Here is an 18,308-nt window from a genome sequence, read left to right on the forward strand (position 1 = left end):
TTTTCAGAGGTAGGGCAAACACACCTTAAAACAGTAATATAATGTCCTTTAAATGTTGTGAAGAACTTTGCAAACATGCAGAAAAAAATTTTTTATATATTTTTCTTTGGTTCACTAAGCTTTCTTCTTTTTGGCACTGACTCTTGACTAGAAGAATCAAAGTGACGAAGAATCTGTCAAAAGAAAACAACTACTAAGAATAGATACTTTCCAGTTTAAATGTCTTTAATTTTTGAGCTTTTTCATGTCTCTGAGGTCTCTTCCTTCCTTCCTTCTTTCCTTTCTTCTTTTAAAAAATTGTAACTAACATACCATTTCCTAAGATAGGATAGCTGGGTTCTCTAAAATTAGGTAAATTTTATCATTGACATATTTATATATCCTGATGGCTGCTGAAAGTATAGCCTTACAAAGTATAAGGTTTTCATTAGGGATGTTGGAGTAGTTAGAAAGATAGATTTGACATTATGTTCTCAAAATAGTAAAATATTTTGAGGGGAATGAGGGGGGAGAGATTAAAAAATGAGCTGCAAATAGAGAAACATTCCACTTTGGCATCATGTAAGATTTAAATCATGTTTTGTTTTTGTATATGGTGCTTAGCAGTGCCTGATAGATTTTAGAAATTCAATGCACCCTTGAATGAATGGGAGGGTGAATTAGGAAAATTGCTAACAAGATTCTGAGTTATCAAACTTTTATTTTTCTGGTAAGACTCACTAATGATACAAATTGGATTATGATTTTGCATTAAAAAATCAAGGCTTAATACACTGGGGGAAAAATTAAAGAACCTAATATATCAGGTTATTCCATTCCCTTCTTAAGATATATAAATTGAAAACAGTATTAACCAACTAGTATATTTTTGAGATTACCCCTTTAACACTTGATTTCTAAAAATAATCTTAAGTTTTCAGTTATCTAATTTTAACCTACTACTAATAATAAAAATTCTGGTTGAAAAAATATAAATATTTATCTCAGAAATGACAAATACATTATCTGATTTGGTAAAATAAGGTTCCAAATATAAGACAACTGTTACAAGATTTAGGTCAGGAAAATTTTCTTTCTTCTAAGGTACTAGGAGGAGATGCTATATTTTTAGAGAACATGTGGATTTGGTAACTTACCTTGTTTCTACTTTCTCTAGAAAGCTCAGATCAAATCTGTGGCCAAATTTTAATTCTATATAAATAAAATGGCCTGAATATTCTTGTACTCTCATTTTCTCATTCTATTCATATTTTTCCTGACATAGATCTTTTAAAATTTTATTTTATTTTTATTTATTTTTGGCTGCATTGGGTCTTTGTTGCTGCGCATGGGCTTTCTCTAGTTGGAGTGTGCGGGCTTCTCATTGCAGTGGCTTCTCTTGTTGCAGAGCACGGGCTCTAGGCGCGCGGGCTTCAGTAGTTGTGGCACACGGGCTCTAGAGTGCAGGCTCGGTAGTTGTGGCGCACGGACCTAGTTGGTCCGCGGCATGTGGGATCTTAGGTCCGCGGCATGTGGGATCTTCCCGGACCAGGGATCAAACCTGTGTCCCCTGCATTGGCAGGCGGATTCTTAACCACTGTGCCACCAGGGAAGTCCCCTGACATTGATTTTTATTTTATAAATTCCTCCAACTATTTCAAATCATTCATGGAATAAGATAGTAAATGTTTACATGGAAAAATTAATAAACCATATAGCATATTTTATTTTAAAATCACCTCATTTTTTAGAATCAAATATATTTAAACAAGATTTGGATACCAGAGCTCTGAGGTATATCCAGGAATATAATCATATTTTTCATTAAATTTAATCTATAGTGATGATATTCTGATACTTGCTATTTTATTCAGCCTATATATTATTATAAGACTTACTGTTTTCGCAGATTCAAGCTGACTTCTCTTCCGATTTTCCTTAGAAGATTTTACTTGTTGATTTCCATTAGCCTCCAAAAAGATAGAATAATTACTAATTGGTTATTTCTCAAAGAACAACCAACATGCTTTTTCAACCTCAGGCAGCTATATGTGGTTTTTAAAAAAACAACTTTACTGCGATATAATTCAGATACCATACAATTCATCCATTTAAAAGTGTACAAAATTAAGTGATTTTAAGTATATTCACAGAGTTGTGCAACCATCACCACAGTCAATTTTACAGCACTTTCATCCTCCAAAAAGAAATCCTGTACCCTTATAGCCATCACTCCCCTATTCCCCCATCCTCCCGCCAGCATTAAGACTTTCTGTTTCTATACAAATCCCTATTCTGGACTTTCATATAAATGGAACCATATATATATATATATATATATATATATATATATATAGAGAGAGAGAGAGAGAGAGAGAGAGAGAGAGAGAGAGAGAGAGAGTGTGTGTGTGTGTGAGTGTGTGACTGGGTTCTTTCACTTAACAATGATTTTAAGGTTCATCCAAGTTGTAGCACGTACTGGTACTTCATTCCTTTTTATGGCTGAATAATAATAGTCTACTGTATGAATACCACATTTTGTTTATCCATTCATCTGTTACAAACATTTAGGTTTTTTTCCCCACCTTTTGGCTATTGTGAATAATGCTACATATGCAGTTTTTAAAATGAATATTAGATGGTGACAAATTATTAGCTGTCATAGTATTATTCTTTAAAAGTACGTATTTATTTTCTGATGCTTGAAATGTCCTTTTCAACGATAACTTCCTTAGTATATATATTATTAAATATTTTCATTTCCTGCCCTTTTCTAACCATAATTCAGTCATTATTCTCAAATACAGAAGTACTTTGGTGGAGTAAAGGATAGTAAAGGATACTCATCCTAAACAGAAGCTGCCTAGGAAGAACATTTTGCTGCTAGAGGTAGTAATTTTTGAAATTCTTTTATCTCTTGCTTTTCTCAGCACACTAGTTTGAACGCTGCCTTCTACCAATTCTAACTTCCCATCGAGAATGTGGAAAAAAAGGATACCTAAAAATGGCACTATCATCAGTGGTGTTCTGGTAAATGATTAACAACCAGTTCTCTGGGAGAAAGAAATCCTGGGTTGAGGCATTTGCTGATTTCCATGCTATGAATACTCTCATCATGTCCAGTTTCAAGCTGTCAACATGATGTCACTGAATAAAGAGTTGGAAACAAATGCTCCAGCATACCACTGTTAGAGTGTGCTATTTGTTTCCTTACATTTTACAGAATGCTTTTTCTTCACCTCTGAACCTTTGAGAGTAACTTAAGGGTCTAAATAAAATACAAATTTCTATTCAGTACAACTCATACCAAAAACTAAAATAAAGCAGTGGGGTATTTTTTCTTAAAAAATAAGAGATTCACTTTATGTAAGATATACATAAAACAGTCATTTTTAATGTCTTATTAACAAGATAGTCCATTTACAATATAGAACACGGGAACAGTTTGGTGTTCTAGGAAATTTCCTTGGGAGTCTGGATGATAGCATCACTTCTCAAAGCCTTTCCTGGATTCCCCTTTCTATTTATTTTTTAAATAAATTTATTTATTTTTGGCTGCATTGGGTCTTCATTGCTGCACATGGGCTTTCTCTAGTTGGGGCAAGCGGGGGCTACTCTTTGTTGCGGCACGCGGGCTTTTCATTAGGGTGGCTTCTCGTTGCAGAGCACGGGTTCTAGGCGCGCGGTCTTCAGTAGTTGTGGCACGTAGGCTCTGTAGTTGTGGCTCGCGGGCTCTAGAGCGTAGGCTCAGTAGTTGTGGTGCACGGGCTTAGTTGCTCCGGGGAATGTGGGATCTTCCTGGGCCAGGGCTTGAACCTGTGTCCCCTGCATTGGCAGGCGGATTCTTAGCCACTGCGCCACCAGGGAAGTCCCTCCTCTCTCTACTGTACCTTCAGTAAAATTAACCATTCTTTCCTTTGTACCTCTATGTAGCCTATTCAGACTGCTGTTATGGCCCTGTATCACTGCTTGTTGACCTCCAATTACTAGACTCTCATCTAAGAACAAGTTATACCTCCAGCACCTAGTAAAGTACCTGAAACATAGTATGTGCTTACCAAACGTTGGTCCAATAAATGAAGTATTAAAAGCAAAATAACCTCAAATATGGGGGGAAATTACAAGGTTAGAATGGAAAACAAATCTAAAGAGATGCTTTTACCATTTTATTCTGAAAGATTTTTCCACTTCTTGTTTTGCTTTCAGACACATCAAGTTCAGATGTTTTCCTGACTACCTGCTCAACCTAGAAAAGAAAATAATTACACAAAACCACATAAAATAATATAATAAAATTTTTCATAACAATAATGGGGGTCAAAAATTCAATCATATAAATTTAGGGTCTTGCTATGTTGAGTTAATGAAAACCAATAATTTTGTGTTGATTCTTACTGTCACAAAAAGTGCAAAGGTAAAGATAGTGAAACTGGCACTGTACACAACTGACAATTCACTGAATTCAGGAAGTCCCAAATTATCACTAGGCACCACTCTTCCAGAAGATAAGAACTTCAGCCCACCCCCATTGGAGAAGGGCTGCGCAAAGGAAGGCAGACAATCATCAGTCCCATTATTTTCATGTTGATTTCATCTAAATGTTATTTCAGGATTTTACTGTGTGTAGAAAACAAAATTAAACATGTTCTGCTCCAAGGCAACAAAAATGTATTATATAGTCTATTTGTAAATACAAAGAGTGGTGGAGTTAATAATTGCTTAAGATTTTATTTAGCTCTGAAATTCTGAGATTCTCTGAACAGTATTTAGGTTCATTACTAAACAAATCAACCAATAATATACTCAAAACTTTTCAATGTATAATTCTCAAATTTTATTAATAAGCATTCTTAATACCTAATTTTCTTCTAAAAGACCTAGAATATAAGAAAATCTGAGAAATAACTAAATAAGCATATAAGCACCTGTCTTTTGAAAAAAATCAAATTAGAAGTGAGATAGAACTGTCAAATTTATACCTGAGGATGAGAAATTGAAAGATCTGGACTTTCTTTAGACCTCATAGTTTCATCTTCTTCACAAACTACACCTGGTTCTGTTAAAAAAAAAAAAAACTTAAAATGGTATAAGATTGAATTGGAAGTGAATTAATTTACATTTTCATTAACTCCTCACCTCCAAGTTCAGAAGATCCAGGTTTTTTTTTCTGCTCTTCCATTTTAGTTTCAATGTCAAAATCATCCTACATAATTACATGAAGGAAAAAGATGGACACATTTCAAAAAGAAACTAAAACAACTGGGTAGAATATTTACGAACAAATTTGTTTTATGTGAAGGTTAAATATAACATAACACTACAATGACCTTACACTTGCTAGAAATAAAGTGGCCCTATAATTACTATAATAAGGTAACTTATTTATCCAAAGTATAAAATCCTATTTTTTTTTTTTACTTTGCAGGGTTGCTTTAAGGCAGATGATAAAAATATACAACTTTCTCAAAAATGTATGATGGTTCTAAGAACACTTAGTTCTTACTATTGTTTGAGAGCACTGAATTAGACATGGTCACACAACAAGCTACTGCTTCTGTAGCTCTGGAATTTCTGTATAGATATTAGCATAAACTCTGAATATGACCCAACCCTCTTCAGGGAGTTGGGGAAGGATAAGCACAGTTATGGTATGGTAGAAATAGCAAAGGTTTAATGTCTATAATTATTATTCCCTTTGTGACATTTGTCAAAGAGCTTTAAATATTTTAAAGAATGCTTCATAAATCCCAGCCATATTTGTTTATAAGGCAAGAGTGGGATTTAGGTTTTAGGAAGAAAATTCCTTCTTCTTTGACTGAATTGGTTAAAAACTGAATTTTCTACTTGTAAGGATGTGGCCACAGCGCCTAAATCAGAATAGTCAGTCTCTATACATAAGAACTGTGGTCATAATTTAGAATAAAATGAGATGAGAGAAAACAACAAAGATGAGATTAAAGAAAAATTATATTAATGTGAAAGATTTTCTGGGAGTGAGGCTATAACAAAAAAAGCTTTTCTTATACTTCAATTCATCCATTCATTCAACCAATACTGTGAATGAATTCCGTAAATCTAAGCGTTAGGGACAGGAGGATTAAAAAGATAAGACACTTTTCCTGCCTTCCAGGAACTTCCAAGCTGCTTCAGGACACTGAATTTCCAGGTCCTGAAGAAATTCAAGCATGAGCGCCTAGTAGGGGTATTGTATGGTAGAAAAGACTCCAGCATTAGTTGGGGGATTGGAGTAGTTCATTGATCTTCTTTTCTTTTTTTTTTGGTCGCGCCGCGGGATCTTAGTTCCCCAACGAGGGACTGAACCCAGGCCCTGGCAGTGAAAGCGCTGAGTCCTAAACACTGGACCACCAGGGAATTCCGTGGTTTTCAAATTACTCTCCAGACCAAGGGGTTTCCTCAGAGTCCACCATGAGGGTAGGTGAGGTGGTGAGTGGCTGGGCCTCCAGGACCATTCCCTACTTCATTCACAGCAGTTGTGCTTTTAAATTTCTGAGAATAATGTTGTTTGCATCCAGGTAAAAGTTTTAAAACCACAAATCTTAACCTTCTTTAAGGTCCCTTCCAAACTTGAGTTTATGATTGTAATAAATATTTATAGCTATTAAAGTCCTCAGAATTGAATCAAACATTCATTACTCTTGTTCTTCATAACTCTTTGAATATACTTACACTTATGTAATGCTCCTGTTCATCTTTGAAATCATCTTTGTCCATAAGAATTTTTTGAAGTGGTGTTTTTAATTGTTTTGGTGATAATATTGTTGAATCAATATTTTCCATTCGTTCTTTCTCAGTGGTCACTTTTACTTTGAAGGTGTGAAAAGGTGTTGGGATTTCTCCCACATTTAAGTATATAGGCTCCCCTTCAAATATCACTCCTTCACAATCACCATCCTTAAAACCAGGAGGCTGGTAATCTGGGGGTGTAACTGCAGAAAAGTAAGTATAAACTGTGCTGTTCATGAAATTGAAGAAAATACATTAATTTTTATTATTATAAAATATATGCAGATTAAAGAAATTTCAAATAGTATAGAAGGACATATAATAAAAAGTAAAAATCACTCTCCTACTATCTCCAAGTTCCTATTTTATTCCTTAAAGGTAAACTTTTTTCCCTACACTTGACTGACTACGTGACCTTGAGGAAACTACTTGTCATCCTTGATTTGGTTTCCTCATCTGTCAAGTGGGATAAATACTAGTACCTACCTCATAGGGTCACTGTGGTTTAAAGTCTGTAAAATACTCAGAACAGAACTGGCAGAGTTAAGTATTCAATAAATGTTAGTTATTATTGTTGATGCTTTATGTTCTTCTAGAAGATACGATGCATGTAAAGTATATAATATTTTATATATTTATATAATAAATATATAATAAATATTTACATTATATAATAAATACATGTATATCTCCTTAAAAAACACAAATGAGGTCATACTCTTCTGTACCTAGCTGTTTTTAACATCACTTTTTTAAAAAAATTTATTTAATTTATTTTTATCTTTGGCTGCGTTGGGTCTTTGTTGCAGTGTGCGGGCTTCTCATTGCAGTGGCTTCTCTTATTGCGGAGCACGGCACACGGGCTTCAGTAGTTGTGGAGCATGGGCTTAGTTGCTCCGTGGCATGTGGGATCTGCCCAGGCCAGGGCTCGAACCCGTGTCTCCTGCATTGGCAGGCGGATTCTTAACCACTGTGCCACCAGGGAAGCCCTTTAACATCACTTTTTAATGTTTTTTTTTTTTAAGATGTTGGGGGTAGGAGTTTATTAATTAATTAATTAATTAATTTTGCTGTGTTGGGTCTTCGTTTCTGTGCGAGGGCTTTCTCTAGTTGTGGCAAGTGGGGGCCACTCTTCATCATGGTGTGCGGGCCTCTCACTATCGTGGCCTCTCTTGTTGCAGAGCAAAGGCTCCAGACACGCAGGCTCAGTAGTTGTGGCTCAGGGGCCTAGTTGCTCCACGGCATGTGGGATCTTCCCAGACCAGGGCTTGAACCCGTGTCCCCTGCATTAGCAGGCAGATTCTCAATGACTGCGCCACCAGGGAAGCCCCTTTAATCTGTTTTTAATATTTTTTGGATAATAATTTATCAGCACAGTCTTTTAAATAGCTTGCACAGCACTATTATATAGATGCACCACAATTTATTTACTCAGTCCTCCAATAAACAACTCAAGGTTGTTTCCAGTTTGTTCCTAGTTTAACCAATACATTATGAAAATCCTCATAAACATATAACCTTGCAAGGTTGTCTAAGTATATTTCCAATATACTCTTCTAGCTACAGAATTTCTGGATTAAAGAGAATGTGCCAAATTTTGATACTGCCAAATTGTCCTCTTAAAATGTTACATGGCACCTATATACATTCCCTCAAGAGTATACAAAAATACCTGCTTACTCCCACACCCTTGTCAACAATGATTTTACAAGTTTTGCTGATATGATAACTGAAAAATGGTATCTCATTGCTTCACTTCCTTAGTTATGAATGAGGTTGAACTTCACATGGACATGTTCAGACCACTGGAGAAGTTGTGTATATTTTTTCAAATACTGATATTAAATATAAATTTTATAATTTCAAAAAATATATAACAATTTAGGTGCTTACAAACATTTGGGATGGAAACTGTTTCAATGACAAGAAAATATACAGATACCAACTGAAACAGGATGAACTGGAAATAGTACCTTCATCGTAGTAAAAAAGTTTCATGGTCAAACAAACATCATTAGGTAAAGGTTCCAGATTTTGCATTAGAATATAAATCTTGCGAATGAGAAGAATACTTGCTTTCTTGGTGTCAGCAGATGACATACTAGATTCACCGCTTTGGTTTTTACTGGAAGAGAATCGCACATTAATTTCTTTTATAGCACCCATGGCTTCTAATAACATAACTTCACATTTTACTACTTGAGATTCTTATTCCCATTAAAGCATTAAGTTGTTAAGTTAAAAATTGTGATATAATGTGTTTTAATGCCACTATTAAAAAAATTAATATCACTGTTAATATTATTATTATAAACTAATTTACATATATTAAATTAATATGCATTTTATACAAGACGTTTAAAGGAAACAAATGATGGACTTTTATTGTATTTCTTTTTTTTAATTTTTAAAAATTTATTTGTTTTATTTTTGGCTGCACTGGGTCTTCATTGCTGTGCGCGGGCTTTTCTCTGGTTGCAGCGAGCAGGGGCTACTCTTCGTTGCGGTGCGTGAGCTTCTCGTTGCGGTGGGTTCTCTTGTGGAACACGGGCTCTAGGCACGCAGGCTTCAGTAGTTGTGGCACGCGGGCTCAGTAGTTGTGGCCCACAGGCTCTAGAAAGCAGGCTCAGTAGTTGCGGCGCACGGGCTTAGTTGCTCCGCGGCATGTGGGATCTTCCTGGACCAGGGATTGAACCCGTGTCCCCTGCACTGTCAGGTGGATTCTTAACCACTGCACCACCAAGGAAGCCCTTTATTGTATTTCTAATAACTTAAGCATACAGTCGCTTTCCTATTCTTTGGCTCTGTTTCACAATCAAAACAGTACATAATTAGCCACAGAATTCTGGCTTGCAGCCACTCCAAGGATATTTTGTATCCTTGATGGTTAATTGGGGATGTTTGAGAAGTTTCAAAATTATTCCTGAAGTTTAGCTATATAGTATTAATAAGTGGTAATCTGTAATACAAAAATAAAACTATAGAACAATACCTTATGAAGTCCATGATTGGTCCATTACTGGTGTACTTGAATTTAAACTGGTAACATTCTGAAATTGTCTTAAATAGAAAATACTGCAGTTATGAATCTGATATACAGTACCAGTGGCCAAGTAGCTATATATAGCTTTTGTATGACTCACCATTTATTTAATAATTTTTTCTGCATGTTAATCCCTATTCGTCCATTGAAACTTTCCAGTCCTAATAGTCAATTCCAAGGGTCTGGGATTTGGGGCTTCAGTGTTGGAGAGATAGTTATTCCCTCAGTCATTGCAATGTATGTTTTACATACCAGAGGGAAGGAACTCCTTAGCAGGCAGGTGAGAGAGGCAGCACATCTCTTCCTCCAGCAGAATGACTAAGCACAGGGCTTCAATCCTTGGTAACCACAAGCAAGTCATTTAAGCCCCCTAAGTCTCAGTTTCCCCAGCTAATAAAAGGGGTTGAAAATAGTACCTATCTCATTGGTGCCTATGAATATTTCTCAAATGGGATAATTTATATAGAGCCCTTAATAAAGTATCTGGCACACTAAGCATTCAATAAATATTAGTGCACCAGCAATGTTGCTCTTTTACTGAAAGAAAAAATGTGCAACTATAAAACATCTTCAGATGTACATTTTCTGAACAGTTAGTTTCTGAGCAATCAAATAATTCATAGCCTTTGCCCATATGATTTTGTCACCATGGGCATATATTAAGCATTAATTGTAGGCTTAATTTGTAGTATCAAAGAAAAGATATTCCTAGCTCTCTTGAAGCTCTAATACTTTTATTGCTTTCTTTATATTCCATTGCTCACTTAGGGATGGGGTTAGCTTTCTCTTTCTTTTTTAAAAATCTGCTTCTCCATGACTGAATGAAACACGATATTGTAACAGCTATAGTGTAATGGGTAAGCACTCAGATCATGAACTGGCCTTCTTAGGTCCAAATTCTGGTTCTGCCACTATGACCTTACACAAGAAACCTTGTGTCTAGGTTTCCTCATCTATAAAGTGGAGATGATAATGATATATTACCTCATGATGGTTATAATGAATAAATGAGATAATGCACATGAAACCCCAAAGAACAGAGCCTAGGAATAGTAAGCACTCAGTAGATCTTTCCCCTTTGTTTCTTGTCCTCTGGTTTTCCCTTTCATTTATTATAACCCTTTCTTTCCTTTAATTGTCAGATGAACAGGTAGATGTGACTGGATTGGGGTGAATATTCAAAGATTAAGGATGAGTATCTTATTTTTCTCAAACTCAAACATTTTATAATTCTAAAAAAAGAATATAATTAAAAAATATTGCAAAGAACCAGAAGTCAGGAGATTTAGGTTACTTCTAATGGTTTGTCTGTGTGGCCTAGGCTCAGTCACGTAATCTCTCTTGTGGTAAGTGTATTAATCTGTTTAAAGATAACAATACAAGCCTTGTCTTACCTAAAAAAAGTCTTTATGAGGTTCAAATTTTGAAAATATATGCGAAAGTGCATTGATAAAAGCACAGTTAAAAGCACTGGATATTATTATATTATATTTTTAGGTTACTTATAAATATTAGAGGCATTATGGTTTTATTTTTGGCATTATGTTTTTTTACTAACTTAAGCATACTTACCTGAGGGTCTTCTGGATTAGTGTATACCTATTTAAAAATAATTTATAATTTAGTAAATTGTAGAGGCTAAGTATTCAAGGAGAACTAAATTGGATGTTTAAACTAAAATATTAAATGAATTCAGTAAAACAAAATACAAAATGACCCCCTCAAAATATTAGCTACTTTTCCATTGAATAGATCAGTAGTTTGTATCAAGTGACATGATCAATAGGTGGTTTTAATGTTATTTAATTAAGCAAGGCTGAATTTGACAGTCTTTAAAAAAGAATATACAATTTAAAAATACTTACAGCTAGAACAACCAATCTTAGCTGAAACATAACAAAGAACAAAAATCTTATTATTTTTTAAAATTAATTAAATTTTTATTATCATAGTTTAAATATTATATGTTTCAGGTGTACAACATAGTGACTCACAATTTTTAAATGTTATACTCCATTTATAGTTATTATAAAATATTGGCTATATTCCCTGTGCTATACAATATATCCTTATAGCTTATTTATTTTATACATAGTAGTTTATAAGAATCTTATTTTTATTCTATAAAATATTTGTGCATGATAGACCATAAGAATTCTTTGTCCTATTTCAACATTTATTCCTAATAAAAATAATCTTGCATTAAATAGACTTCATATGATGCAGGTAAAGCAGTACCTCAGATATCTTTCTCTATTCCCCAAAATATCTATTTCTAGTTGACTTACTGAAGGTTGAAATTCATATCACTAACTTAAGCAAACAGGGGCATTACTGCCAGTTACAAGGAAAATATATATTGTGAAAAGCACATTAAGTATTACCAATATGAGAACTGATTTTGAAAAGAGAAAAAGAGAGTTCAGGGCCCTGCTCATTTAGTAAATGGAAGAGGATTTGGAGACTATAGGAAAAGAGAATCACAGGATATCATTCACTCAAGTAATCTGCCAAAATCTGAGTCATCCTTGATTTGGATCTTTTCCTTATACTCCAGAACCAATCATCAACAAGTCCAGTCAGTTCTGCCAGATAGATCCTGAATCTTCTCATTTTTCTCCTTTGCCATCCTGGTCTAAGCCACCATTATTTTTTATCAGTACTGTAGTAATGGATTAAGTGTCATTCTCCTTAATTCCAATCTTATTGTCCTTCTACAGTACATTCTCTAAATAGCAGTTCAGAGAGATTTTTCTTTTAATTTAGAATATAAATCAAATAATGTTACATTTCTACTCAAAACCTTCAAATGGCTTTTATTTACACCTAAAATAAAATCCAAACTCTTTTTTTTTAAAAGACTTTTTTTTTCTTTTTTTTGATTTGGACCATTTTTTAAACTCTTTATTGAATTTGTTACAATATTGCTTCTGTTTTATGTTTTGGTTTTTTGGCCCAGAGGCATGTGGGATCTTAGCTCCCTAATCAGGGATTGAACCCACACCCGCTGTATTGGAAAGCAAAGTCTTAACCACAACCACTGGACCTCCGGGGAAGTCCCAAAATCCAAACTCTTTACCTACACAGCTCTGAATGCTCTGGCCCTGTCCATCCCCACAGGTTCATCTCCTGCTGCTCTCTTGCACTGTTCATCACACTCTAATCATTCTGGCCTTCTGTTTGTTCCTTGAACTCTCCAAACTCCCCTCCAACTCTTTGCATTTGCTGCTCTGTCAGGAATATTCTCCCAAAATCAGTGCCTAGCTGGTTTCTTCTAATTCAAGTCTCAGCTTAAATATCACCCCCTCAGAGAAGCTCCTCAGACTACCCTATCTAAAGTTACCCCATCTCTCCACTTGCCACATACTTTTTCTTAAAATGTTAATGGCAGTTAACACTATTGGATGTTATCTAATCTCCTTGTTTTATTGACTATTTTCCCATTATAGAAGGGACCCTCTTTGTCTTGTTGACCATTGTTAGCTTACCCAGCTCCTACCTAGAATACATGCCTAGCACAGAGCAGGCACTCCATATTTAATGAATATTAAATACATTATGTCTTAATGAGGGAGGTTGGTGACCATGGATAAAATTTTATCTTTTTCATAATTTTTTTTAGAGTTGGACTTCTTTGTATATGTTGATACAAACATAAGCTAAGTAAGTATACAAAAAGTCTTGTCACAATTTAACCTAGACTACATGTAAATTTATTTCTGAACTCTCATGAAGAAATAATTTATTAAATTATTAGTATAAACATGATTATAGAAGGCATGTGAAACTAATGAATAAACTATTTTAAAAGACTTTTTAATTCATTAAGTTTTTGTAAGTTAATATGTGTTATTAATACAAATGAGTGTTAACAACCAAAACTTGGCAAAATTCGTTAAGTATTAATTCTGTTTGCTTTAAATGAGTTGAAAATCAGTCTTTAAAATATTCAAATTTTCAGCTTTGGACTGGCCTATGCCCAAGTTAGTTTAAGTTAATCTTTTACTACACGTAACAGCTGTTACATCTGTAGAATATAAACTGTAGAAAAAAAGGATAAGGAGATACCGACTTACATATTTTTTCTGTAAAGCATCATAGCATCCTAACAGCCTAAAAAATAATCAAGGATTCATTTTTAGACTGAATGCATTTCCAGAAAATAGTTCTTTTAATAAGTCTCCAAATTATCTCATTACTAAATAATACACAGTTTTATTATTAAAGCTTCATTCTTATTAACTAGCTTAAAATAATAAAACAAAACAATGTGGCAGAAATATAAAATGTCAATAGCGGATGGAAGGAAAGGAAGATAGAAAATATCTGGCAGCTATTTGTGAGGAACAATAATAGGAAAGTGAAGCCTGCTCACATGGAGCATGAAACAAAGTAAAATTTTAATGCAAAAATCCAAAGACCTGCAAAAATGGTATCCAGAGTTAAAGGGGGAATCACTAAAACTGGGTTAAACACTTAAAGGTATCCAAGGCACAAAAAAATGTGATTTAAGAAAAAATAATTTTCTTCATTAGGTATTTCACTTACCACTTCACTAACTGTGTAGATCCTGGACAATTCTCCTCTTCTCTCAGAATTTTGACACATAGATCTAAATGCAAAAATAATGATATGAATATAGAGCTACTTAAGATTAGCAAACAACTAGAAATTTAAATGAAGATTATTTTCTTCAGGTGTGTATTACAGGTTTATTATTAATGGCAATTAACTTCCAGATGATTGATGTTAATATAATTAAAGGAAGAAAGTTTACATGGAAACAAATAATCTTTTTATTCTTATTATAAAATGGCATCATAATGATTAGGATGCATGTTGATGGGTAGAAAAATTTTTCCATTTTAAAAGCTATAGAAACTTAGATATAACACTTTCATGCCATTGTTATCCAAGAGTCTTAGCATATTTGCTATGGACTCTTATCCCAGTAAAATACTTGTAAAAGGCCAAGAAGTTAACAGGCTATCAGACAGAGCCCTGTAAGGAAGCAACAAGTAATATAGTGGAAAGGATGAGGTCTCTCAGTCTCAGGTTCCTTATTAGAAAAATAGGAATAATATCTAACTCATAAGTCTGTAATGTGAACTAACAAGATATCATACATTACATGGTGCTTAACATATTGCCCACAGAGTTGGTGTACAATGTTAGGTATACATTATGTGTTAGGCAATAAGTTAGTATTATAGTATAAACTGGCTCTATTACTTCTACTTCTTTAAAATAACACAAGAACATACACTACCACTGTAGGAGGCTATAAATAGGATGCTTTTACTATTTACTTCATCATTATAAGAACAATGTCAGGTGATATTATACTTGAGAGATTAAGGGAAATTTTTATGATTAAGAGCTTTCAAAGGTATTGAATATACTTTTAAAAAATCACTTAGATGTCCACACAAAAACTTGTACAGGAATGTGGCATTATTTATAATAGCCAAAAAGTGGAAACAACCCAATGTTCATCAACTGATGAGTGGATAAATAAAATGTGGTATATTCATATAATGGAATATTATTTGGCCATAAAAAATGAAGTACTAATCCATGCTACAAAAGGGATGAACCTTAGAAACATTATGCCAAGTGAAAGAAGCCAGTCACAAAGGACCACATATTGTATGATTTCATTTATTTGAAATGGCTAGAATAGGCAAATCCATAAAGACAGAAAGCAGATGGGTGGTTGCCTAGGACTGGGAAATGGGAGAAGTGGAGAGTGACTTAATGGGTATGGTGTTTCCTTTTAAGGTGATGAAATGTTCTAAAACTGACTGTGGTGAATATACCCAAAATCAATGAATTGTGTACTTTAAATGAGTGAATTGTTAGATATGTAAATCATATCTCAATAAAGCTGTCATTATAAAAACAAAATCTCTAAGTCAAAAATTATCATTTTAGAGCAAGCCAAAATAAAAATAACATCTTTAAAGAAAGTCTTTAAATAAACATTATATTACCATCTAGATATCTTGTTCCATAAGCACATTCTGGGAATATTCCTCTCAAATACGTGATGCAGGATATTGAAACTGCTAGAAGCCTCTTCACTAACATTAAAGACTGCTGCTCAGTTGATATCTTACTGGGAAATACCAACGCACTCTAAATTCAAGGGAAATTAAAACATTTTATTTAGATTTACTAAAAATACAGTCTTCCTGAACTTAAAAGTAGATCTAATTTTTTGCATAAGCATGGTACTTTCCCAAAGAATTCTTAACCATAGCAGTTAGTAATCCCCCCGAAATCAGAGTGGCTTCTAAAATGTGAGGGTGTTTGCAGGGTAGCAGCCTAAAGGTAACATGCAAAAAGTGCTTAAGAATCGTGTTAGAAATCCCTTGCAGGTTAACTGTCTGTAACTGCATAATAGGATGGGATGGATAGGTAACACTGATTTTTCTCTTTAGTCACTGACTGGGTTTAACACAGGTAACTGTAATGCAAGATCTGTGAAGGGAAGACAATCTTATCTTTGTCTGTGGGGCATAAAAATTCATTTTCTAGGAGCGGACTGCTATTAGTGATAATTTCATCAAAGGAACCTAACAGCATTCATTGATACCTAATGTGAACTGAATTTGAACCAGCAATTTAATACAATGCATCAAGCATCCAAAAGAATTCTCCATTAATTCAACTTAGTTTAGCAAATATCTTCATTCTTAAAACATTGACTTTACTGATATCATTAAACCCTCAAAGAGTTGACTCTAACTTTCAAACATAAAAATAGGTGAGACTTCAAGAAACAATAAAATTAGCTAAATTAAAATATATTAAAATACAAGATTGTAAAAAAAATACAAGAAATCATACCATGGGGGTTCTCTGCAATTGTGTAGTGGCCATCCTCTGATAAAGTATTTTCTTTAATTCAACCTTGTGACACAAATACAAGCTTTAACTTCAGATCTTATTTTTATCACTAATTTGGTTTACTATATGTAAAGTCAGAAAGCATTTTATGTGACTAAATGACAGGATTTTTTTTAACTTAAAATAGAATCTTCAAAAACAGATTCACTTTGCTATAGAACTCTTTTGAGTAAAGTGCTAATTTTAAACCATTTGATTAGCAACCCTCACATAAAAGTGTTATTAAGAAAGCTCTTTAAAAGACCTGTTTTAAAAAGCATAATCTTCTATTTTTCTTCACAGTATTCAAACATTGACAACATTGCACAGGTAGGTAATGAAAAACTACCCCTGCCAAATCCTTTAAAATAGTCTTAATTTTTGTTCTAAATTTGTAGTTTCAAAATGACCAAATCAGGTAACTTTCCTCCCCTGAACTTGAGCATAGCTCTGGATATAACACATTGTCCTATTCTGTGGAACAACCATAAAAGAGCAACAGAAAATATTCTAGATATTTTGGACTGATTTTTCTCAATTCTTTGATATTTTGAAATAAGTTTCGATTTTTTTGGTTCCAATTTCATCTTTCTTAACCAGACAATTCATCTAGAAGACTTCACAGAAGAGTCTATTTACTGTAAACATTCAAATTTATCGTGATAATTCTAGACCAGACGCCAGAGCTCACCTATTCTCAAGAACCTCTGTGAAAAGTAGGTATACATTTTCCCCCGCCCCCGAATGTTTCACCGTTAAGACGTTAAGAAACTTAAAAGTAGGTGGGAGGTAACAGGAAAAGACATTAAAAAGCAAAAGAATAAAAGAAAAGGGAAAGAAAGTTAACAAAGAAAACAAACATGTATTATGTACCGTCTGAGGGTCCGGCGGCAGCGACCAGGAGAGAGGCACGACGTGGCACGCGCTTTGCCCGATGCGCTTGCGCCTTCCTTCAACGGTAGCCAGCGGAGGCGAGACAGTAGCCTTTTGACCTTTGGTCGGGGTCACCTTTCCCGCCAAGAGCAGCGCAAGGTGCGCTGGGAACTCCGAGAGCCTGAAGGACTCGTCTCAGCCAGAAAAGCCGCATGTCAGCCGGGGAAGGTTAACTGCATGTGCTAAGCATTCCCGATATACATAGCCGTCTTACAGTGACCAAAGTGTTCTCAACGGCCATTTAATTAGTCAGATTAATTTCTGATTGTTTTCTAACTTTTGATTTTGTTACTGGATCTACCGCTTACTGCATTCACGCTTTACAGTTCCTATGTCTTCAGGAAACCAGCTGCCCTAGCAGTCTCCTACCTAGATGTTTCCACTGTGCTATGTCTGTGGGGACAGTGTTAGCTTTACTGTAATTAATGTCTCATTTAGAAGCAAAATAATAAACTCAGAGCTGGTAGGTAGTTGGAGATCGTCTAGTAATACAAACTTCTTAGTTTGCAGATTGTTATACATGCATATAAGTTGTGTTAGTAGTGTAGACATATATTAATTTCTCATAAACTTTGGTATGTCTGCATTACCAGTTAGAAAACAGCCACCCCAGATATGAAAAGATTTTCCCAGAGTCAGTTAGGAGAGGAATGAAGACCAGAACCCTGTTTTCAGGGTCAAAAATAGTGAAAATCCCCTGGTCTATTTATTTTGCTTC

At 34.5% G+C, this 18,308-nt stretch overlaps 1 protein-coding gene across 2 annotated transcripts; it reads right to left on the reverse strand.

Annotated features, from left to right (window-relative positions):
• Positions 1–92: 92 nt before the first annotated feature.
• On the reverse strand, positions 93–16,675 carry HORMAD1 (HORMA domain containing 1; the record flags this gene model as incomplete). 2 transcript variants are annotated; one of them, XM_079697667.1, is made up of 14 exons in its annotated part: positions 93–173; positions 1,878–1,949; positions 4,142–4,225; positions 4,959–5,035; positions 5,116–5,182; positions 6,667–6,926; positions 8,697–8,848; positions 9,716–9,783; positions 11,339–11,365; positions 11,632–11,652; positions 13,843–13,879; positions 14,315–14,378; positions 15,760–15,904; positions 16,619–16,675. In XM_079697667.1, the coding sequence occupies 14 exons, from the start codon at positions 16,649–16,651 to the stop codon at positions 93–95; spliced, it is 1,188 nt and encodes a 395-aa protein (XP_079553793.1). The 2 variants fall into 2 exon arrangements, with proteins under 2 accessions (XP_079553793.1, XP_079553792.1); XM_079697666.1 differs by lacking the exon at positions 11,632–11,652 and having other exon boundaries at positions 16,619–16,651.
• Between the last annotated feature and the right edge of the window lie 1,633 nt (positions 16,676–18,308).

The sequence above is a fragment of the Hyperoodon ampullatus genome (genome assembly GCF_949752795.1).
Source record: "Hyperoodon ampullatus genome assembly, chromosome: 2".
In the NCBI taxonomy this organism is placed as follows: Eukaryota; Metazoa; Chordata; class Mammalia; order Artiodactyla; family Ziphiidae; genus Hyperoodon; species Hyperoodon ampullatus.